Consider the following 25,221-nt stretch of genomic DNA (forward strand, 5'->3'; position numbering starts at 1 on the left):
TAAAAATTTGGGTAGAATTATGGTTTGCTTTATCCTACCTGCTCCCCAATAATTTTCTGAGATTTAGAGATAATGTTTCAACATTTTGATTATGTCCTTCAATAAAACTCCATATTTAACCATATTAAACCAGTATATAAGAGAACTACTGGCTGAATTCACATTTTAGTCAAGCGTTTAACAGAAAAGGTCTAGATCAGAAGGTCTAGATTACAGTTCTGCATGTCTGCTAATGAAATCAATGACGGATGGAAGGATAAAAAAACAGTAACAATATTTACTGAGCACTTACTATGTGCCAGGCACTGTGATATGTACTTCTCAAGGATTATTGAATATATTTCCACACCGCAATAGGGTAGATAGATGAGCCCGAGATGAAGAAACTGAGCCTGAGAAGGGTTAAGAAACTTACCAGTTAGTAGGTAGCTGAGTGGAAGCACAACCCCGGCAGTCCGAGAACAGCTACACAACTATGAAATAAACTTGAGCTCTTCAGGAAGAAAAACATTATATAAAGAACTTCTTTCTTAGTTAAATAATTATTTTAGGTAAATCTTCTCTGTCTTACATTAAGCCACATATTACGAAATGTTCATTTTCCCAAAGGCCAGCATTCTGAAAATTAATGGTTGGTGCTTCTTCTGTCATTTCTTATTTGAGATAATTTCCAAAATGTGATTCTGTGAAATGCACAGATATTTCCTTCACCATGAGAAGAAACAAAAGCCAAGAGAAACTGTGATTTGACCAAGGTGACATGAGTGGTGGCCTCCGAACCTGAACCCAAGTCTTCTAACCCCATCATATCCCAACTCCCTAAAATCTCATAAAATCTCATACAATGTTTCTTCAAGGGTATTGTCTTCCATTTTTTAAAAAAGATAACTTTCAGTAACATATAACTTAGGGCCTGTAGTTTCACAGGTATAGTTACCTCCAACTACTTAAGACTATTGCCTTAGTGTTTCCAGCATTCATTTATTCTGTGTATTATCCATGGGTTTCCCCATTCACCACAGGAGGGCCATCATATTAGTTACCTCCTTGTCTCTCTCTCTCTATTTTTTCTTTTGTATTTTTTAATTGAAGTATAGTTGATTTACAATGTTTCTGGTGTACAGCAAAGTGATTCAGTTATACATCTGTATCTATATCTATTCTTTTTCAGATTCTTTTCCATTATAGGTTGTTACAAGATATTGAATATAGTTCCCTATGCTATACCATAGGTCTTTGTTTTCTATCTGTTTAATACGTAGTAGTGTTAGTAGTGTGTATCTGTTAATCCCAAATTCCTAATTTATCCTTACCCTCACTTTCCCCTTTGGTAACCACAAGTCTGTTCTCTATGTCTGTGATTCTATTTCTGTTTTGTAAGTAGGTTCATTTGTATCATTTTTTAAAAATTCCACATATAAGTGGTATCATATGATATTTGTCTTTCTCTGTCTGACTTACTTTACTTAGTATGATCATCTCTAGGTCCATCCATGTTGCTCCAAATGGCATTATTTCATTGTTTTTAAGCCTAAGTAATATTCCATTACATATATATATATATATATATATATATATATATATATATATCTCACATATTCTTTATCCAGTCATCTGTTGATGGACATTTAGGTTGCTTCCATCTCTTGGCTATTGTAAATAGTGCTGCTATGAACAATGGGATACATTTATCTATTCAAGTTAGATTTTTCTTCTTTTCCAGATATACGCCCAGGCTGGATCATATGGTAACTCTATTTTTAGTTTTTTAAGGAACCTCCATACTGTTCTCCATAGTGGCTGCACCCATTTACATTCCCACCAACAGTGCAAGAGTGTTCCCTTTTCTCTACACCCTCTCCAGCGTTTGTTATTTATAGACTTTTTGATGATACCCATTCTGACCGATGTGAGGTGATACCTCATTGTAGTTTTGATTTGCATTTCTCTAATAATTAACAGTGATGAGCATCTTTTCATGTGCCTATTGGCCATCTGTATATCTTCTTTGGAAAAATGTCTCTTCTGGTCTTCTTCCATTTTTTGATTGAGTTATATATTTTTTTGACATTGAGCTATATGAGCTGTTTGCATATTTTGGAAATTAATCTCGGTCGCATCGTTTGCAAATATTTTTTCCCATTCTGTAGGTTGTCTTTTCATTTTGTTCATGGTTCTCTTTGTTGTGCAAAAGCTTTTAAGTTTAATAAGATCCCATTCGTTTATTTTTGCTTTTGTTTCCATTACTCTAGGAGACAGATTCAAAAAAATATTGCTGTGATTTATGTCAAAGAGTGTTCTGCCTATGTTTTCCTCTAGGAGTTTTATAGCATCTGGGCTTACATTTAGGTCTTTAATACATTTTGAGTTTAGTTTTTGTATATAGTATTAGAGAATGTTTAAATTTCATTCTTTTACATGTAGCTGTTCTGTTTTCCCAGTACCACTTATACAAGAGACTGTCTTTTCTCCATTGTATATTCTTGCTCCCTTTGTCATAGATTAATTAACCATAAGTGTGTAGGTTTATTTCTGGGCTTTCCATCCTGATCCACTGATCTATGTGTCTGTTTTTGTGCCAGTACCATACTGTTTTGATTACTGTAGCTTTGTAGTATAGTCTGAAGTCAGGGAGTGTGATTCTTCCATCTCCATTTTTCTTTCTCAAGATGGTTTTGTCTATTCGGCGTCTTTTGTGTTTCCATACAAATTTAGAAATTTTTCGTTCTGGTTCTGTGAAAAATACCATTGTTAATTTGATAGGGATTGCATTGAATCTGTAGATTGCCTTGGACAGTATGGTCATTTTAACAATATTATTGTTCCAACCCAAGAACACAGTATATCTTTCCAACTGTTTGTGTCATCTTCAATTTCTTTCATCAGCATCTTAAAGTTTTCAGAGTATGGTCTTTTGCCTCCTTAGGTAAGTTTATTCCTAGGTATTTTATCCTTTTTGATGTGGTGGTAAATGGGCTTGTTTCCTTAATTTCACTTTCTGATCTTTTGTTGTTAGTGTATAGAAATGCAAGAGATTTCTGTGTATTAATTTTGTATCCTGCAACTTTACCGAATTCATTAATGAGCTCCAGTAGTTTTCTGGTAGCATCTTTAGGATTTTCTATGTATAGTATCATGTCATCTGCAAACAATGACAGTTTTACTTCTTCCTTTCCAATTTGGATTTCTTTTATTTCTTTTTCTTTTCTGATTGCTGTGGCTAGGACTTCCAAAACTCTGTTGAATAAAAGTGGTGAGAGTGGGTATCCTTGTCTTGTTGCTGATCTTAAAGGGAATACTTTCAGTTTTTCTATCATTGAGTATGATGTTAGCTGTGGGTTTGTGGCCTTTATTATGTTGAGGTATGTTCCCTCTATGCCCACTTTCTGGAGAGTTTTTATCATAAATGGATGTTGAATTTTATCAAAAGCTTTTTTCTGCATCTATTGAGATAATCGTATGGTTGTTTTTTTTACATGCTTCTTTTTAACGCTGTTTTTTAAATTCAGTTTTTATTTTATTTTGGAGTATAGTTGATTTACAATATAGTGTTAATTTCAGATATACAGCAAAGTGACTCAGTTATATACATATGCATATATCCATTCTTTTTCAGGTGTTTTTTCCCCATATAGGTTATTACAGAATATTGAGTAGAGCTCCTTGTGCTATAAAGAAGGTCCTTGTTGATTATTTTATATATAGTAATGTGTATATGTTAATCCCAAACTCCTGATTTATCCCTCACTCCCACCTTTCTCCTTTGATAAGCATGTTTGTTTTCTAAGTCTGTGAGTCTGTTTCTGTTTTTTAAATAAGTTCATGTGTATCCTTTTTTTAAGATTCCACTTATAAGTGATATCATATAATATTTGTCTTTGTCTATCTTACTTCACTTAGTATGATAATTTCTAGGTCCATCCATGTTGCTGCAAATGGCATTATTTCATTCTTTTTTTATGGCTGAGTAATATTCCATTGTATAAAGGTACCACATCTTATTCATCCATTCTTCTGTTGATGGACATTTAGGTTGCTTCTATGTTTTGGCTATTGTAAGTAGTGCTGTAATGAACATTGGGGTGCATGTATCTTTTCAAAGTATGGTTTCCTCTTGATATATGCCCAGGAGTGGGATTGCTGGATAATGTGGTAGTTCTGTTTTTAGTTTTTTAAGGAACACCCATACTGTCCTCCATAGTGGTTGTACCAATTTACATTCCCACCAACAGTGCAAGAGGGTTCCCTTTTCCCCACACCCTCTCCAGCATTTATTGTTTGTAGACTTTTTGACGATGGTCATTCTGACTGGTGTAAGGTGATACCTCATTGTAGTTTTGGTTTGCATTTCTCTAATAATTAGTGATGTTGAACATCTTTTAATGCACTTTTTGGCCATCTGTATGTCTTCTTTGGAGAAATGTCTATTTAGATATTCTGCCCATTTTTTGATTGGGTTGTTTGTTTTTTGATATTGAGCTGCATGAGCTATTTGTATATTTTGGAGATTAATGTCTTGTCAGTCTCATCATTTGCATATATGTTCTCCCATTCTGTGGGTTGTCGTTTTGCTTTGTTTATGCTTCCCTTTGCTGTGCAAAAGCTTTTAAGTTTAATTAGATTCCATTTGTTTATTTTTGTTTTTATTTTCATTACTCTAGGAGGTGGATCCAAAAAGATATTGCTGTGATTTATGTCACAGAGTGTTCTGCCTATGTTTTCCTCTAAGAGTTTTATAGTATCTCATCTTATATTTAGGTCTTTAACCTATTTTGAGTTTATTTTTATGTATGGTGTTAGAGAATGTTCTAATTTCGTTCTTTTACATGTAGCTGTCCAGTGTTCCCAGCAGCACTTATAGAAGAGACTTTTCTCCATTGTATATTCTTGTCTCCTTTGTCATAGAATAATTGACCATAGGCACATGAGTTTATTTCTGGGCTTTCTACCCTGTTCCATTGATCTATATTTCTGTTTTTGTGCCAGTACCATACTGCTTTGATTACTGTAGCTTTGTAGTGTAGTCTGAAGTCAGGGAGCCTGATTCCTCCAGCTCTGGTTTTCTTTCTTAGCATTGCTTTGGCTATTCAGGGTCTTTTGTGTTTCATATAAATTTAGAAAATTTTTGTTCTGGTTCTGTGAAAAATGCCATTATTAATTTGTTAGGGATTGCATTGAATCTGTAGATTGCCTTGGGTAGTATAGTCATTTTGACAATATTGATTCTTCCAATCCAAGAACATGGTATATTTTTCTATCTGCGTTATCTTTGATTTCTTTCTTCAGCATCCTATAGTTTTCAGAGTACAGGTGTTTTGTCTCCTGTGCCTTTTTGTCTTTTGTGTCATTTACCAATGAGCTTTCCCATTCATAATTTTCTTGTTTCTAGTTGTGGCCTTTTCTTTTCCATCTAGAGAAGTTCCTTTAGCATTTGTTGTATAGCTGGTTTGGTGGTGCTGAATTCTCTTAGCTTTTGCTTGTCTGTAAAGCTTTTGATTTCTCCATTGAATCTGAACGAGAGCCTTGCTGGGAAGAGTATTCTTGGTTGTAGGTTTTTCCCTTTCACCCTTTAAATATATCGTGCCACTCCCTTCTGGCCTGCAGAATTTGAGCTGAAAAATCAGCTGATAACCTTATGGGGATTCCCTTGTATGTTATTTGTTGCTTTTCTATTGTTGCCTTTAATATTCTTTGTCTTTAATTTTTGTCAATTTGATTAATATGTGTCTCACCATGTCCCTCCTTGGGTTCATCCTGTATGGGACTCTCTGTGCTTCCTGGACTTGAGTGTTTCCTTTCTCATGTTAGGGAAGTTTTCAGCTATTATCTCTTCAAATATCTTCTCAGGCCCTTTCTCTCATCTCCTTCTGGGACCCCTAGAATGCAAATGTTGGTGCATTTAATGTTGTCTAAGAGGTCTGTGAGGCTGTCTTCATTTCTTTTTTTTTAAAATTTAATTTATTTATTTTTGGCTGCATTGGGTCTTCATTGCTGCGTGCAGGCTTTCTCTAGTTGCAGTGAGAAGCGGCTACTCTACATTGCAGTGCGCTGGCTTCTCATTGCAGTGGCTTCTCGTTGCAGAGCAAGGGCTCTAGGCATGCAGGCTTCAGTAGTTGCAGCATGTGGGCTCAGTAGTTGTGGCTCGTGGGCTCTAGAGTGCAGGATCAGGAGCTGTGGTGCACCGGCTTAGTTGCTCCACAGCATGTGGGACCTTCCCAGACCAGGGATAGAACCCGTGTCCCCTGCAATGGCAGGCAGATTCTTAACCACTGAGCCATGAGGGAAGTCCCTGTCCTCATGTCTTTTCATTCTTTTTTCTTTATTCTATTCTGCAGCAGTGATTTCCACCAGTCTGTCTTCCAGCTCACTTATTCATTCTTCTGCCCCATTTATCCTGCTATTGATTCCTTCTAGTGCATTTTTTATTTCAATTGTATTGTTCATCTCTGTTGTTCTTTAAATCTTCTAGCTCTTTGTTAAACATGTCATGTATCGTCTTGGTTTGTGCCTCCATTCTTTTTCCAAGATCTTGGATCATCTTTACTATCATTACTCTGAATTCTTTTTCAGGAAAATTGCCTGTCTCCACTTCACTTAGTTATTCTTCTGGAGTTTCATCTTGTTCCTTCATCTGGAACATATTTCTCTGCCGTCTCATTTTGTCTAACTTTCTGTGTTTGTGGCCTCCATTCCTCAGGCTGCTGGATTGTAGCTCCTCTCATTTCTGCTGTCTGTCCCCCTGGTAGGTGAGGTTGGTCCAGGGGCTTGTGCAGGCTTCCTGGTGGGAGCAACTGGCACCTGCCCACTGCTGGGTGGAGCTGGGTCTTGTCCCTCTGGTAGGCAGGGCCATGTCAAAGGGTGTGTTTAGAGGTGGCTATGGGATTTCTCTTGTTTGAGATTTCTCTTGTTTCCTGAGGTAAGCTTTGTATCACTATAAACTTCCCTCTTAGAAATCTAGATTTTAGGAGGACATGCAATAAGGTTTTCATGATATATTTGTCAGTAAAGTGGATAAATATATACAAGAGGATGATTAATTCATTCACTCACTTAACAAATATTAATAATCTACCCTGGGTTAGTACTCTGCTAGGCATTGAGGATAAAATAGCAAACAAGGTAGAGGTGGTCTCTTTTCTGAGTTTCTCAAGAGGTAACGTCAAAACCCAAACCCAAATGAATAACATATTTGCAAGTTTTTTGTAATAAAATCTATGAAGAAAACAAAAGCAGGGCAGAGACAGAGAATAATATGGGGGAGATCTCCTATAAATGGCATAATCAGGTCTCTCTGAGGAGGTGACATTTAAGCTTAAGAGATAAAGAATGAAAAGAACCTATCTTGCTATGTGGAAGAGAGGAAAGGTTGAGAATTTCAGGAGGGAGCAATAGGTGCAAAAGCTCTGAGGTGGGAACGATACTGGAGTGCTGGAGCCATCATATGAAGGCCAGCATGACAGCAGAGAAGTGAGCAAGGGGAAAAGCAGTGCTAGAAAAAGTTGGAGAAATATGTGGGTGACTCCCTAGATAATGAACTGGAGAATATGAATTAAGGAAACTCTAGAGGCCTGTTGTTTCAACACTTTTATCAACGGTTTAGAATCTATTTGTATCAGTTGTTGAAAATCTGTTGTCCCCTTGAGGTGAAAGTAAGGGACAGCATTGGAAGAGATATGAACTTGGCTAACAAAACTAGGATCCAAAAATTAAAGTATCATTGACAAGAGCTTAGGTTCTGGCCTCAACCCGTGTTTAAAACCTAGCTCCAACATTCACTCTTCCTGTGACCTTGGACAAGTACTTAACACCTCTAAGTCACGTATCAAAGACAAATAGAGGATTAGAACACAGCAGCTCAGGTAAATCTTATGTATTACATAATAATCCGCCTGCTGCATCAGGTTATATATGGTTGGTTTGCTGGGCCAGGAAGCTATTCTGGCAGCTTTCTCTCTAGGATTATTTTAGGTACATCACTCGGCCTCTGGCAGAATTCATAGATCAAATGTAGGCCCTTAACGTTTATTTTTTGTTCACTTCACCAATAAACTATACTGCCTCTAAGATTATCTACTTGAAAGATGAGAAACTTAGCATAGCCAAATTTTAGAAATTAATTTTAGTTTTCTAATCCTGTTATTATTTAGATAAAAATTGCTAAAAGACAGTATTTTAAAAATATAATTTACAGATTTTATCATTCACAGTATTGTAACTACTACTGTATACCAAAATTTTTCTCTATTCCTATAATGTCATTAAAATTCCACACTGCCTGTATTACACCCAAGGATACCTAAAAAATATTTATAAAATTAGATGACAAAAGCTTTAAATTATTCCAGTTCAATTTTTAAAAGTATATTAAAATGTTTACAAAAATCACTATGAATTTAAAATAATTCATCTTAAAAATAGAAGCAAAAAAAGTAGGATTAAGTGCATAATTGTATTTTAAAACAGATGAGAAAGTATTATACCATTCAGTGTAATGATAAAGTTATATTAAGTTTAAAAAAATACCCTAAAATCTTGGGTTTCCAGTTATAGAGGGATGCTTAGTAAATACTTCGAGGAAGAAATATCAGGCAGTAATACTATACATTTCTAAATGTAAGACTGACTACTAAGTAAAAACTCAGTGCAGGCTTCACTCACTCAAATTAAGAATGAAAAAAAATACATCAATCACAATAGCATTTGGGGGGTTAAATTCAGTAACACCCTCTTAAATCTTATTTTGCCACCTGTTCTCAGCATTTTTGTCAGGTTGAAAAAAAGTTTTGATGTTCAGATTTGACATAGTTTTCCTAATTTCTCTCTGTAAGTATAGCTAAGAGTGATGAAGTTTTCCTTATTTAAATATTACTTTTTTGCATTAAAAATGTGCCTTTCAAAAATATACTACACATATTTAGTTTTATTTAAAAATAGAGGATACATATTCATATTAAATGGGAGATACTAGCTTGGCTTTCTTATAATTTGCTTGAATTTGGAGAAATTATGACACAGTTAACTAACAATCTTCTAGGCAAGCAAACTGCTTGTTTTCCTTACCCCAAATTTTTGGTGCTATTTTTTTTTCCCTTGTGTGGTTTCTTTCTGATGTGCTCCTCAGCTTAATTCCAGTGCTATCAATCTGACCCAGGCAGATTTCACAGGGTGTCCTTTCTCCAGTCTCTCCTGGTCATAATCCATTTTACAGCTGCTGGCAGAATTTCTCATTCTACCTTGCTTACGAACCTAGATAAATTCAGACTCTTCAGTCTAGTATACTCAAATGCTACACTCAACAAATTCTTCTACCACACCCTGCCCTCATCAGTTGTTACTTACCACTGCACTTCCACACCTGACTGCTCCACCATCCACTAAGTCAATTTCTTAAACGTTCTTGTGATGAAACAAATCTAAGGCACCGAATCACCGGTCCTCCACGTGGGTCACTTCTGTGTTTTTCCTTATCAAGCACACAACCAGTTTTTGCTCAGTTACTTTTTGCTTACTTTCATATATTCTCGTCATTACACATTTATATATTTGCCTCTGTCCCCATTAGTTTAAAAGTTCTATGAGATGAGGGTTCTCATCTTCTACTGAAATTTTATTTCAAGAAACCTTCAGTAACTGGGCCTTAGCAGTGTCCGTTACTCTATCCATTCAGTGACCTGTCTTAAATGTCTCAAGAAACCTAGGTCCACACTGAATCAGGTAAAAAGTAAATTTGGAGCACATCTGAGTATACTCTCTAAAAGTGATTCAAGGCCTATAACTCTCTTCCTCCCTTGGTATGTTGTCATCTATCTGTATCCATATTGCATAAACTTTCATCTTCTAATTGTTAGAAATGCATTAAAAATAGTGGAAGGGAATATAATAAATGTTAATAGCAGTTACCTCTGGAAGATTACAAAATGGGAGTTGAGAGGGTCAGGGTCGGGGTTGGTGATGGTAGAGAAAATGATAATATGGACTTTTCCGTGGTCCTGCTTCTTTATAATCTTCAGTATTTTCTAAGTATTCCATAATAAACTTGCATTTCTCATATAAAAATTTGTACTAAAAAAGATACACAAGCCAACTTGACATGGAAAACATGACAACCAATTTGACATGGATGAAGTTTTAAAACTGAGTGCAAGGCTTATGATTCCAGTATTTAAAAACTTTTTGAATGGCAAGTCCTCTATTGAAAGTAGATGGCTTTCAATGATACAGAATCTTGAATCGACAAACTAAGATAAATGCCGCCATAATTACTTCCCCCGAAGAAATACTTAACCTCCTGCAAAATCCCTAGCTGTTACCATCCTGTCCTATAGTTTTAAATATTATCCATATAGCAACTCCCCGTATTTTGCTTTTTTCCCTTAACTCTACATTCATACATCTGTCTACCCAATGTCTGTCTACATTGAGATAATAGGAATCTCAAATCTCAACATATCCAAGGCAAGATTTGATTTCAACCCTCCAATTTGCTCCTCCACTGTTGTTCTGAAATCTCAGCATCACCATCCTTTGCTCAAAATCGGACTCATCTTTGATTTCTTCTTTCTTCTTCACATCTAACCCATCACCAAATCCTGTCAGGTTTTTCCACCAAAAAACGCCTCCCTATGACTACCACTCCAGTCCAGGTTGTCACCATCTTGCACTTAGGAAACCGCAACAGTCACCTTAATTTTGCCCCACTATAGCTTGTTCTCCATCTATTAAAGGGATATAAAGCAGACCATGTCACTCCCTTGCTTACCATCAGACTCAGAATAAAATTTAGATTCCTTACTTTGGGCCCATAGTCCCAAGTGATCAGGCCCTTGCCAATCTCTACAAACTTATCACCCACCATTCCTCACCACACTCACTGGACTTGTCTTACTGGCATTCTCTCTTTCAGTATAAAAGCTCACTCCTGCTTTGAGATCTTTAGTTTTGTTTCTTTCATTAAAATACTCTTTTCTTTGATCTTGGTGATCATCTTCTCATCACTCAAGGTCAGTGTTCTCCGGTGACCCTGTAACTTTGTCTTGTAACCCAATATATACCCATCACCTAATATATACCCACCTAATATATACCCATCACCTAATATATACCCAATATATACCCATCACCTAAAATGGTGACTGGCACATGGGTCTTCAATGAATGTTTGTTGAATGAATGGCTGAAATGAGTCTATATTCCATCACGCTTCCTGGGCATGGAAACAGTTGTTCCAACTGATCCCTACTTTGAAAGGACAATCCCTCCATGCCCCACCCTCCAAAACAACAACCAACCACCTCCCACAGAAATCCCACCCCAAATCTCCTTAGAAATATACCACATTATAAAAGACTGTGTTCTCTATTGGCTGTTGCAAAAATATGAAACAAAACCTGAGCCTCATAGATATGTAGTTTTTATGCACCAAGCAGCATAGCCCCCTTTGGAAACGTTTCTCACCTTTAGTGTGCATGTTTACCTAATTTCATCTAGGTAAAACTGTTATGTGTTGCGGTACAGAATAAATGAAGGAACTGGTGTGATCTGTGGTGGTAACACACTCCCAGAGATAGATATAGGCTCTGCATCTTTCCTAGGAGAGTTCTGACTCACTCTAGACTCTTTGCCTCTACCAAAAAGGAACTTTAGAACTTTCTTTGCTACAAAAATAAGGGATCTAACATCAATCTCAATAAAACTTACCAAACTTGTATTTAGTGCCATGGAGCAAAGGAAGCTTAGGATGGAAAATGAATAGCAACCAGGTCAAAATGTCAAATAAAAATGTTCATAAACTTTGAATTTTGTCAAAATGAAGCTTAGAATTCAAGTATCAATTTTTATAGTTCAAGCCACTATAAATCTTATATAAACCTTCTCATGGACCATAGGAACACAGATCAGTTTGTGGAGTATGATTACTTGGGCTCAATTTTTGTCTAAAAAGTATAAATTTAATTATGACTCTTAGTAACTATATTTAAACCAAGCTGTTTCTTCAGAATTTTTTTTACTGTGTTTAGCCAGTAAAGAAAATACTAATGAATGCTTTCTCTTTTTAAGGTGACGGTATTACAAACAAGATTATAGTTGTAAGACTAAACTTCAGGTGCAGATAATCAAGTATGAATGGTACAAGGATAGTATATATATATATGTGTATATATATATATATATATATATATAGAATAAGGCCTTTACATGATTTTGAATCAGATGGCAATATTAATGTTGAAATTAATAACAGCATAAATATATATATGTATATATATGCATATGTATATAGGGAGTGTGAATGAATGAATAAGTGAACGTAAGAATGAGAGTGGATATGAATCAGAGCAATCTTTCCTCGGGTTAAATTATAATTACTTCACTATGAAATGTCTAAACTTCTAAAGAATTTCCTAGTTCTCATTAAAACGCACTTCAAAAAGACCATGAAAACACAAATTTAGTTGACAGGCTACAACGGGATTCAGAAAAAGACACAGTGAATATAGACTTAGGTGCAGTTTCATGCTGGTGATTTTTCTTTTTTAAAATGTAAGCCACTAATTGTTTAAGAAAAAATTTTAAACCAAAAGTTGCATATTAATATTACACACAAACCGAAACATAAGTGACTTTTAGCACAGTAACATACATGCTTACATAAACTCAAATATTTACACATTTAAAACAATTTCCATTTAACATATGAAATTTCTGAAATACATAAAAGCATTAATACTTTCTATAAAACTACAATTAAAACATCAATTTGCTACAAGCATACAAAACATCAAGTGCTTTCTTGGAGTTTCAAGTTACCTCTTTAAAATAAGATCTTGCTTGCATATATAGTCTTTCTCCAATAATCAGTATGAACTTTTTTTCCCCAAGAGGTTTATTTTCCAGGTACATTATAAGCTCAAGAAAACGGACCCAACAATTATGCACTGTAATTATGTCATAACAACTTAATTGCACATAATGCTTTAAAGTAGGTTTGGATGAAGTTCTCAAACACTTTGGTATATGTTCTTCAGGGACTTCTATTAGAAACAACAGGAATTGTAAGTCCCTTCAATCCCCATTTTGCTTTAAAATGGACAAGTCTTTGGTTAAAGTTCTACATTTTGGGCATTTGTTGTTAATTAAAATGGTCCCCAAACCAATAAATGGTGCTGATGTATTATTAGTTTACAAGACTTCGTTTAACTTGTTTCTGATGCAGGGGGAGGCTATAGATATTCATTTATTATAACATGTCATCGATAGTTTCAATCTTTCACTTATAAGCAGAGAAATCAATAGGTTTAGCCAGTATTTCTCTGTTCATTTTCTGTTATAATCTAAACTATACAGTAATTTGCAGTAACTATAGATACTGTTCCACAGTATATGTGATTATGATTGGAAAGATGTATAGAATTAAATTTAGAGTTAGCTTAGTTGGAATAAGTCAATATTAGACTGTTCAGTAATTCTGCATTAACTATAGTAGGTTGTCAGGTAATGCTTATTTAAAAACCCCAAACCATTCCATTTACAAGAGAAATTGTTGCAAATGTATAAAACAGCAGATATACAAGGAGAACACCAAACGTACTTTATTAGCACAAAAAAGCAGCCGTAACAAGGCACAGCAAGCAGAAACATACATTAGCAGTCAAAGGGTTAGTGTTGCATACAAATATAGCTTTTCTTTTTTGTGGCCTTGGTGATAGCCATTGGGATGTAAAAGAACTTTCTGTAGCAGCAGGTAAGGAAACTAAGGAGCACTCACCAGTGGTACAGAGCACGTTAACAAAAAGACAGAAGAATGGATTCGACTACTTTAGTGCAAAGTGTCCAGGACGGAACTGTAAATTCAGTCCAATACTAAGAAGCAAACACTAGAACTTGGTATTACTTCCAAAATAGCTCACTCAAGTAGTATTGCATACTATTCTAAGTGACAAAAAGGTGCTAAGTAAAGTTATTTACAGATACAATGGTTGTACAGTACCTTTTAAATCAGCAATTTAGGTTTAAGATTTTTCCATTAAAAATTAAGTGCACTGAAATTCTATAACTTGTACTTAAGCAATTCAGCTATGAGAGTTTACAACAAAGAGATAAATACTGCCATCTAAATTATGAATTACAGTTTAACAATAATCTCAACAATCAGCAACCACTGTAGTATTATCTGACTTGTTTGGGTATCGTTTAGTCTCATTTTCTTCATGGTTCACAAACTCATCATGGGCATAGAAAAAGATCCAACTTTAATGAATCAGCGATTTGACTGCACATGTCACCTTAAAAAAATCACACGCAGGCCTACTTTGCAGCAGCTATTCCCAATGTGTTATGTTAAAGCACTCATTAAAAAATGAATACTTAAGGCCTTAAATAAAATTCTAAATAAAATTCTACTACCAACTTTTCATAAGTCTGAAATTTTAAGAACTACTACTTAGAAAACTGGTTTACTTAACAGTACCTTTTGCAGAAGAGAAAAGGAGACTGACTATAAACTATTCAACACTTAAGTGAACTGCACTGCACTATGCCCTTGTGGCCAGAAAATTGCATTTTTTTCTAAAAGGAAGGCAGTCTTTATTTTTTGGACTTCCAAAGCTTGATTTATAGTAACTACAAACATCACTACTTTTGGAAGGTTATAGAAAAATTCTTAGAAAAAATAATAATTTCAAACATTAGTCACACTGTTGAAATACTCATCCAATATTAATAATTTGTTCTTCAGTAAGAAATAGAATTCTTCATAGCAAATGCCCCAGAGTTGCTTCACTCAGTTAACTACAGCCATTAAAAACCAAACTGTCAGCTAAATCGGCAGAATGTTTTTGTAGCCTTACCGAACACCTGTAGCTGTATCCTCTGTTGTCTCAATAGGCACCACGTTTATCTGAGTAAGTAACAGCAGATTGCACCTGACAAATACTAACACTAAGCTTACATACTGTACTGAAAAAAACCTAACACTGATATGTGTGCTTGCTAGAGGTGTACTGCCCGATGCACATATAAGCAGATCTAGTTAATGCCCTTTGGGGACAGGAGGGTTTACTTTGCCTTGACTGGTTCTCGTTCTAGCCAGCGAACTCTAACTTTTTGTTTATAATGATACTCTTTTAAAAAATCCTGTAACATTGACGGTAAAGGGAGCCCATCAATTCCATCATACGTAGTGCATCTGCAGATGACTGCACGGCAGATGTACTGCAGGCTAAAAGGGAAAGTCCTATTTAGTGATATCGTAAGCAATGGTTCAAAAAACATGCAAGAACTGGGGTCTTTGTAATGTTCCAAAAGTCCTGTTACAGTGGAGGAGTGAAACACACACGGGTCGTGAGCATCAAAACTAAAGTTGTGATTCCACTGTTCAATTCGGGCATGCAGGGATCTGTTGTAGCGACGGAAGCTCACAGAGAAGAGGTAGTCCTCCTGTGCAGAGTCCCTGAGCAAAAATGTACCTTCAGGTTTCCCTTCCAGAAGGGCTTCTGCTTCGTAACGGTCCATCACTCCCCAGTAACAGGGATTACCTGTGATCTGAAGCAAATCCGGCACGAGGCAGTGTATGTAATCAATCTGTGTATGGACTTTCCAAGCTCCCTGTCTGCTAACGTGGGCATGGCTGTCTCCAGATACCTGACGTTGCTTCTGCCTCCGTGACTGCAAACACAGCGTGGTTGTGTCCTCTTCAGAGTCACAATTAGCTTGTGGAATTGCAGAATTGTCCCCATTTATTTCAGTCATTCCAGGAGCTAACTTTGGTCCCAGTTTATATAACGGGTTAACCTGTGCAGTGGCTTCAAACGTATGTATTTGTGCGTTGGGAGGGGGGTCAACCCCTTCTTCAATACTAAGCCGCCTTCTCTCTCGAAGCCTATCTTCTTCATCTTCCGTAGAAACCAAGGATGGATCAAATGTATCAAAAAATGTAGAATGTGGGCTCACAGGGGCTGTATGCTGTTTAATCAAATGCCATTTTTGGGCCAAATCCGAGCCAGCAGGAAAAGGGCATTTCTCAAGCATTAACTCAGAAAGGTGTATTTTTCTTTTATTAGAAAAGAGGGGCTTTGACTGCTTGTTGTAAGTTCTCATGGGAAAACACAAGCCCACAGTATCCTGCAACCTCTGTCTCAGAGAGCGACTTCCTACGGCTCTGCTGGAAACGCTGTCCATGTCGTGCACAGAGCTTACACCATATCGCCTCTCTCTCCTTTGAAGTCCACTTCGAGTTCTACCAAACTTTTTATCGGTATCTAGTGAACTCTGTGTCTTTGTAGAACAGGAATGTTTCTTCTTCCCACCCCAGGGAGCATGTCGAGAGTAGGAATCTCTTCTTGCAAGTCTTGTTCCTGGGGTGACACATGAGTCATTATCCTTTTCAATGCTTATTTCAACAATCTGAGGAATTTCAGTGGCACAGTTTCGGTTTCTCCTTGAAGAATTCTTTGAAGGGCTTAACCCCGGTTGTAAGGCAACATTTTCTCTTAAGGGACTGCTTTGTTGCTGAGGAGCTGAGTCTCCTATACTGATGTTTTTGTCTTTGACAGACAAACATCTGTTGGAGTTCATATCCACATTTTCACTACGGCTTCCTCCCTCATGACTGAAGAGATTCTGACACCTGTATTTGAAGTTATTCCACATTTTCCCCACTTTATCCATTGATTATAAGACCTAAAGACAAAAACAGGAAAAGGAGAAAATAAGTTAATCAAAGTTGTGTGTGAAAACAGAAAAGGCAGTAAGTACCCACCCCCCTTCTTCTGATTGGAAATTTCAGGGGTTCTGGTCAGAAATTCAGCTTACATTGCCCTGCTAAGGTGATGAGGCGCTTACAGTGTCTGGCAGCTGTAAGGCCAGCAGGCCCTTCTGTGGCACTATCATTCAAGCTAGTCCTCGCTATCCACGTCCTTTCAGATAGAATACTCAGAACTTGGGGGAAAGGAAACAAACCCTTAAACTCTGGTTGTTTTTTTCCTATGCATCGACCTAATTTCATTATGACATTGATTTCTGTCTCCTTTCTTTGAATAATTTAGGTACTGCCTCAAATATTACAAAGGGAAAGTATGTTCTGTATTGTTGAAAGGTATCGGCATTCAACTTCTCAAAAGTGATAATCAGGGCCACATTTCTGTAATGCATTAGTTCAAAAACCTTTAAGTAGTAATCTTACCAATTTCACTTACCAACTAACTGCCGCTCTACTCATCTGGCAGTCTAAACCTTACAGGTCAATCACCTGTAAAAATTCCATATCTGCCCTCCTCGCCCTATGACATAACAAATTTTATCCATGATTTTGAAGAAGCAGTTTGAGTATAATGGAAAATAGGAGAAAATAAAATAAAATTTAGGTTTAAATGGAAGATGTCTTTAAGCTTCCCAATTCTTAACCCTGGAAGAGCTTGAAAATAACAGTAATAGAAAAAAAGTTATGATACTTTAGTAAATAAAAAACAAAAAATATGCAATTTGGCATCTTTATTCTTACTCCTTTAAAAAAAAAATCTAGGGCTTCCCTGGTGGCGCATTGGTTGGGAGTCCACCTGCCGATGCAGGGGACACGGGTTTGTGCCCCGGTCCGGGAAGATCCCACATGCCGCGGAGCGGCTGGGCCCGTGAGCCATGGCCGCTGAGCCTGCGCGTCCGGAGCCTGTGCTCCGCAACGGGAGAGGCCACAGCAGTGAGAGGCCCGCGTACTGCAAAAAAAAAAAAAAAAAAAAAAAATCTAAAGCAGTTTATGGCACTTTATAAGTGAGTTATTTTAAGACTACAGCATTTATAGGCACACTGTCTCATTCAGTAACCTAAAAGTCAACATTAGATGAAATAGAAAAGCCTAAACTTAAAATTCAACTAGTTTTGTCACAACATGACAGCCAGAAGTTTTTAAAAAGTGTTCTTTTTCTATTACTATGTCACTAGGTACTATTCTGCACAGTTTAAAATCAGTATCGGAAAACTATCTGAGTTGTTTCTTATAGTGGTGAGAGTCATTACAGCTGATCCTTCCATAACTGACTAATCCTCTTTGTCAGAAATACCTGCATTTTTCAAGAAGCTGAGTAGGATCAAGAAAAATAAAGAATAAACTTTCTTAAGATGAGTTACATATCTTCCCTTTAGTTTCTTACAGAAAGGGCTCTTGGACTAACAGTGCTCTTGGACTAGTGACAATGCCAACATAGAGAATTTATGTCTATAAAATCATAAATTGTACTTTCAGATTCTTCTTTACTAAAAGCATACTGTTAAGTGGTATATATTCTAATAAAATCTGTTAGATGGAACTGTTAAATCTTATTAAACTCTGTCAGAACATTCTGTCTCTTCCTCCTTGCAAAAAAATTTTTTTGTAAGCCTTTTTTGAGGCTTACACCATTTGAACTTAACATGGCTGTTGTTATCACTTACTGTTTTTTTATATTAAGATTTCACTCATAGCCCTGTTATTTTTAGGACTAATTCTTGCTACATTCCTGTTGACTCCAAAATTTGTAGATCTACTCTTCTGATACCCTGGTCCCTTCTAGCCTGGCTTCCTTCTCATTTCTTTTGAGTTGCTTTTTATTTTTACCTAATTCATACATTTGTAGTTCCAAAGGTCAAATACTACTACAAGGCTTATAACAAAAAAGAGCATTGCCTGCAACATCCTCTCCATTCCCGATTCCCACTCCCAGGGAATCAAGGAAAATTACTTTGAATTCTGTTAGCTGTTTCTTGCTGCTATTTTCCTCATTGTTTCTAGATAACATGTTCATATTGCTATTGGTTGATAATATTCTATTGGGTGATGGAAATAACTTACCCCCCAAACTTTGAGGGCATTATTCTACTGTTGGCTAGTGGCTTCAACATGGCTGTTGAAAAGTCTAATATCACACCAATTCCCAGTCTTCTGTATGTGACCTGTTTTTATTTCGTGAAAAATTGTACCTCTTCTTTTTCTCCTTAGTGTGGGGCCTTTTCTACACTCGTTGTGCCAGGCCCTTTCAGTGTCTTTTTATTCCCCCACCTTCCCTCCCTCCCTCCTGACAAATCCTTTTCATTAGACACTCGACCACTTAGATTCATTCGTCTTTTGATTATCATATATCTTCAGGATTGCATTTCTTTTCATTTTCTATTGGTAGATTTCTTTGGTATTACTTTCTAACAGTTCTCTTGCAGTTACAATTCTTCCTATCACAGTTTTAATTTCCAAGACCATTTTCTTGTTCTCTGAATGTTTTTTAAAATAATAGATTTATTTATTTATTTACTTTTGGCTGCGTTGGGTCTTTGTTTCTGCGTGCAGGCTTTCTCTAGTTGTGGCGAGTGGGGGTTACTCTTCATTGCGGTGCGCGGGCTTCTCATTGTGGTGGCTTCTCTTGTTGCGGAGCACGGGCTCTAGGCGTGCGGGCTTCAGTAGTTGTGGTGCGCAGGCTCAGCAGTTGTGGCTCACGGGCTCTAGAGCACAGGCTCAGTAGTTGTGGCGCATGGGCTTAGTTGCTCCGCAGCATGTGGGATCTTCCCGGACCAGGGCTCGAACTCGTGTCCCCTGCATTGGCAGGCAGATTCTTAACCACTGCGCCACCAGGGAAGTCCTGAATGTTCTTTTTAATAGCATCCTATTCTAGCTTCTTGGATATAATATCTCATTTCTCTACAGATACAAAGTGTAAAATGTTTTTTTTAACATTTTAAATATTTTTCTCTCTTTCTTCTTAGTACCTTATTTTTTTCTCCTTAAATCTTTAGGTCTCTGTTTTTTACTTCAGAGGCTTTCCGCAAGTGTCTGATGATGCATCACCACTGACATGCTGATCAGAAGCTCTGTCCACTTGGGGAGGTGGGGGTGAGTGGGCGGTGCTTGTCAACTGGCTTTATTACAAGGTGATGAGACAATGAGTTGGTTTTTTATTAGGGAATCCTCAGAAGTTAGCATCTCTAAACCTTGTCTCCTGGCTGCTCATCCCAGAGAGAAATGCTCCAATCTCCTGTCTGGGGCATAGACACCTGACTGCCACGCTCTGAGAACAGGGAAAAGGGAATGGTGAGGTCTTAACCTCAACATTCAGACTTCTGCTTAGTCCCTGTTTTTCAAAAGTTGTCCTTATTTTCACAAGATATCCCTTCAGTTACAAATAACTTCTTAGATTAAATTTCTCCCAGCTCTAACCTCTTGTTTTATCCAAGGTAAAGGAACAATCGTTTCCAGGCTGCTCAGGGTGAAGGAGGACACATGGGAGACTGATACACAGACTTCCCACCGTTCCTGTTTTCAGCTCCATACTCCACCCTTACCTTCTGAGGTAACTAGTTCCTTGAATTTCTGAGCCAGCAGCATAAACTGGGTTGCTTCTTTTTTTTTTTTTTTTTTTTGCGGTACGCGGGCCTCTCACTGCCGTGGCCCCTCCGTTGCGGAGCACAGGCTCCGGACGCACAGGCTCAGCGGCCATGGCTCACGGGCCCAGCCGCTCCGCGGCATGTAGGATCTTCCCAGACCGGGACACGAACCCGTGTCCCCTGCATCGGCAGGCGGACTCTCAACCACTGCGCCACCAGGGAAGCCCTGGGTTGCTTCTTTTTAACATCAGGTTTTTAGAGCAGCTTTCTCAGTTCTGCTAATTTCTACAAACCTGCTTCTATCAAAAACTTGTTGACCAATCAGGCCTACTTCTGTCTCCTCTCATTTGCTTTCTACTTGTGATTTATGCCTTCTATTTTTTTTATTCCTTTCATTTCAGTGGGGTTCTAGGAGGGCGTAAAGATAAAATGCCAAAGTTCAATCTGACATATTTAACTGGAAAGTCCCCCTTTCGCTGTTAAAGAGAGTGAATGGTCCTGCACAGAAAATCCCCCACCCAGATTAATGATTTCTTCCAAACAGAGAAAGAGCAAATTTTTCTGGGATGAGGGAATCCATACAATAATAATGCTGGCTGTAAAATATAATCACCTGGATGTAACTGGAAAAATATACAGCTTTTTAAACTGTACACAGGCCCCCTCCCAAGAAATTCTGATTCAACTGGCCTGGAGTTGGGCCTGGACACTGCTATTTTTAATAAGCTCTCTGAGTGATTCTAGAGCAGTGTAAAAAAGCCACTGGCCTAGGGTAGCCTGGTCAGAGGCTCCAATGGTAGCTGTGAAAGAGACGAGTAAAAGGACACTGCTCTGTAGTGGTTGGTGGCATGTGAATAGTACTAAATAAACTACCTACCACAATCTTATCACTGTTTCCTTTTTTTATTTTTGCCATGTATCCAAGAGGCCTGCAGAATCTTAGGAGGAACTGTCTAGAACAGTGCCTCTTAAATTATACGTAGTGAAGAGCCAGTTTCTTTTTAACTTCACAGACTGATTCTTTTGTAAGATATAATAATAAATTGCTTAAAAAATGAAGTGTAGGGGCTTCCCTGGTGGCGCAGTGGTTGAGAGTCCGCCTGCTGATGCAGGGGACACAGGTTCGTGCCCCGGTCCGGGAAGATCCCACATGCCGCGGAGCGGCTGGGCCCGCGTGCCATGGCCGCTGAGCCTGTGCGTCTGGAGCCCGTGCTCCACAACGGGAGAGGCCACAACAGTGAGAGGCCCGCGTACCGCAAAAAAAAAAAAAAAAAAAGAAATGTAAAAAAGATATATGAAATACAAGTGCCAAGTTTCTTATTAGATTGAACAGATATAAAGTAACGGTTAAATTGCTATAAAATATTTTAAATTCTTGCTTTAATTTCTATACTTAACCTGTCATAAACTGGTAACAAACTGTAGGCCGGCACCAGTTCATGGTCCATACTTTAAATAGCTCTGGTCTAGAGCTGTGCTGTCTGATATATGTGGTTACTGAGTCCTTGAAATGTGGCTAGTGCCACATATTGAAATAACAATAGTTTGCATACAACTGGTAAAATATAGAATTAAAATTAATTTCATCTGCTTTTAACTTTTTAAATGTGGCCACTAGAAAATTTTAAATTACATATATGGTTCAAATTATATTTCTGTTGGACAGTACTGATCTAGAGAAGGGGTCAGCAGGCTATAGACCGAGAAGCAAATCTGGCCTGTGGCCTATTTCTGTATAGACTCAGCGAAGAATGGTTTTTACATTTTTAAAAGGGATTAAAAAAACAAAAACAAAAAACCCACAAAGAACATTCGACAGAGACCACATGTAGCCTACAAAGCCTAAAGTATTTTCTATCTGGCTCTTTACAGAAGAAGTTTGTTGACCTTGGTCTAGTGTATGTAAGATTATAAACCACACCACTGCAGAAACTAAAAGAGCAATATTCAAAAAGTACAGAAATCTCTCTTCTCCGTGTTTATAAGATATATTCTGTAGCTATCTAAAGATATTTCTTTGACAAGCAAATTATACCTAAAAAAACGTCCATTTTAGAAAGCGACCAAACTTAAAACCACTTTTTCCATATACAGTTCTTTGTAAGCTGTATAAACAAGTGGGACATGCAGAAAACATTTGTACTTGCCAGGTGACAGTAGGCAGTTTCTAACACTAAGCCTTTGGTTCAGTTTCACAGACAGAGCATGAAATTTAGTGGTTTCTCTATTCCTAACGTGGAGACTGCTGCTAGATTGCATCGTGACAAAATACCCTAATTTAAAGAAAGACTATTATGCTTCCACACCCCTCTGGGGACAGAAAGTAGATTTTTCCTATGATGGGGAATGCTATGTGGGCAGCTGTAATACTGGGAAGAAAATCACTGATAGTGATTCACAGAAGAGTCCCTGTAAGAATCAGGAAGGCATTTCAACTATCTTATTAATATTTACAATGTCAGTCTGAGGTTCTTTTATTTGTTTTCTTGTTAAATTTTTGGGAATGTGTTTGGCTGAAACCCTTTGAGAACTAAATTAAAACTCTATTACTTTATGGTTTTATATAAAGTTACACAGGGTTATAAAAAAGTGTTAAATTTCAATTGTATTGATTCTAGATTGAAAGTTCATCATCTTTCACATTTCTATACCTGCAGAGTTATGCTTAAAACTATCCAAAGCAAATTTCTAAAAAGTCATTCCTTCCTTGAAGGACAATCATAACTTAAAATTGGTTTTATAATAATGTAGTAAGTAAAACAGCTTTTGCTGAAAAATGATACTTAACAGGATAAGCTATAAATCAGAATTATGAAATATCAGAGGTCAAATTCTATTACTACAAAAATTTACATATATTAAAAAAGTAAAGACCATACATAGTCAATGGCCCTCTTAATACCAAGTAGTATCTATTACAAAATTTCCACAAAACAAAATAATTGAAATAGTTCCCAGTTCATTTCAATGGGACTTGATCCACACTTTATTAGAAATAAATTAAATTCAACAAGTTTTAAGACTACATGGCATGCCACAGTGAGTAAAGAGGAAGAATGTGACCCAACTAAAATCCCTCCTCTACTGTTTAGTCTACCTAGACTACTTAAGTCATGGTAATACCTTTCCAATAGAAAGCTCTTCAGTTACAGTACAAAAACTGGGACACATGGCTGGTTAAAGTATTTCTGTGCTAAAGTCAGGTACAAGAGGCAGTTCAGGAGATTCCATTTTTGATTGATATTTTGGTGACATTTCAATAATTTTTAGAAAAAATAATACAATGTTAAATATTAAAGACTGACCTAGAAATCCAGGGATGCATGGCTATCATAGCTATACTCCCTTAAAAGAATCTGAGAACCACTGGAGTTTTTTTAGAAAATTATTTTAAAATTATTTACATACTTTACTGTGACATGATCTATATTATCCAACTGGATGCCTGTTTATCTTTTATACTGTTATTTAATATTGTATTCAACCATATAAAATTGCTGTTTTGTGGGTAATAAATGGCCACATAATTCAACCTCAGAGTTACAGTATTGCACTATAGATAATATATCAATACGGTAGACCATGTACATGTGCACTCAAAAACCGTGGAGTCCACCGACCTAGTACACTTGGAGACTTCTTCCCATCAGCTAAGTTATACTTTTATTTCGCTTCCAGACCTGTTCATGCCATTTATACTTATTATTGTAATTAGGTGATTTGTTAATTAACTTAACAGAATGCGGGGGAGTAGGGAAGACTGAGTTGAATGACTTTGAAATACTCAGTAGAAGTGAGATACTTATGTTGCTGAATTAGGTACAGGCAAGAAAATAGTTTTAAAAATTGGAAAAAATATTGCAAAAATACATAAGGATTCTCAGAAGAGTCTTAAATTCTTGTTCTACTTAAAAAACCCAAACTGGAAATCTGAGAGGATATATTATGGGTGTGGTTTCTGAAAGATAAACAATATGGAACTGGCAGCTAAGGGACCTACTCCCAAAGAAAAGGCCTTTGTCCCTGGATAACAAGACTGACAAATGAACATGCAGTCATGTTCTTAGAGTAAAGATTTTAAGGCACGCATCCCTTTTTATGATTTCTTGCTTTATTAGACTCTGTAGACTACTGTCTCTGACTGAATCGAAGGAGAGGTCTTCCTTAATAATTTAATTAATTTTATAGTCGTGCCAGGTGGGAGTAGTACAAAGTCCTAATGATAACAGGGAGTCATGATCTAGATTAAGGGATGGTGAGCAACGAAGACTTCTCTCTGAGGAGGTGGTATTTTAAAATTTTGTCCTGAAGGATGAGTAAGAATGAATTAGGGACAGTGTTCCACAGGTAGAGGCAGCAGCATTTGCAAAGGTCCTGAAGCAGGAATAAGCATGGCATGAACAATGGCTGAAGCTAACATAAGACTAGCAAGTGAAGGGAAGAGTGCCAAGATGAAGTGGAAGAGGTAGGCAGGCCTATAATCCACGGTAAGAGCATAAGAAAGGATGTTGATACTGCACAAAGACTACTACAGAGGTCCAGGTAAGAACTCCACGAGGGTGGTGATAGTGGAGATAGAGATAGATTTGAAATGTTTAGAAGATAAACCTGCAGGATTAAAGATTGCCTTGAAATGGGGAATGAGGAGGAGGTGTCAAAAACGAGTTTCCGGCTTGGGCAAATGGGTGGAAAGAGATGCTACTTCAGAGACAGAAAACACAATCGATAGAGCAGTTTTGGCAAGTGAAGGGTTGAAGAGAGTTAATAAATTCAATTTAGGAAACACTGCAGTTGAGACTGTCATTGAGACATCCCAGTGAAACCTCATCAGTCTGAGTGTATATTCAAACAATCTATTACTATACAGCAGGGGTGATAAACTAC

General features: G+C 37.1%; 1 protein-coding gene across 10 annotated transcripts in view; it reads right to left on the bottom strand.

The window, feature by feature from the left end:
- Positions 1 to 1,047: 1,047 nt before the first annotated feature.
- SOCS5 (suppressor of cytokine signaling 5) overlaps positions 1,048 to 25,221 on the bottom strand; it is a 74,879-nt gene continuing 50,705 nt past the window's right edge. For 9 of the 10 annotated variants that reach the window (XM_004264987.3, XM_033419130.2, XM_033419136.2 and 6 more), the window contains one exon: positions 1,048 to 16,677. In XM_004264987.3, coding sequence (XP_004265035.2) covers positions 15,055 to 16,665 — 1,611 coding nt within the window. In that variant the 5' untranslated portion in view covers positions 16,666 to 16,677 and the 3' untranslated portion in view covers positions 1,048 to 15,054. Of the gene's footprint in view, positions 16,678 to 19,271; positions 21,600 to 25,221 lie in introns of those variants that run through there. The other variant, XM_033419134.2, reaches the window with a different exon arrangement.

This window comes from Orcinus orca, chromosome 13 (assembly GCF_937001465.1).
Source record: "Orcinus orca chromosome 13, mOrcOrc1.1, whole genome shotgun sequence".
Lineage (NCBI taxonomy): Eukaryota > Metazoa > Chordata > Mammalia > Artiodactyla > Delphinidae > Orcinus > Orcinus orca.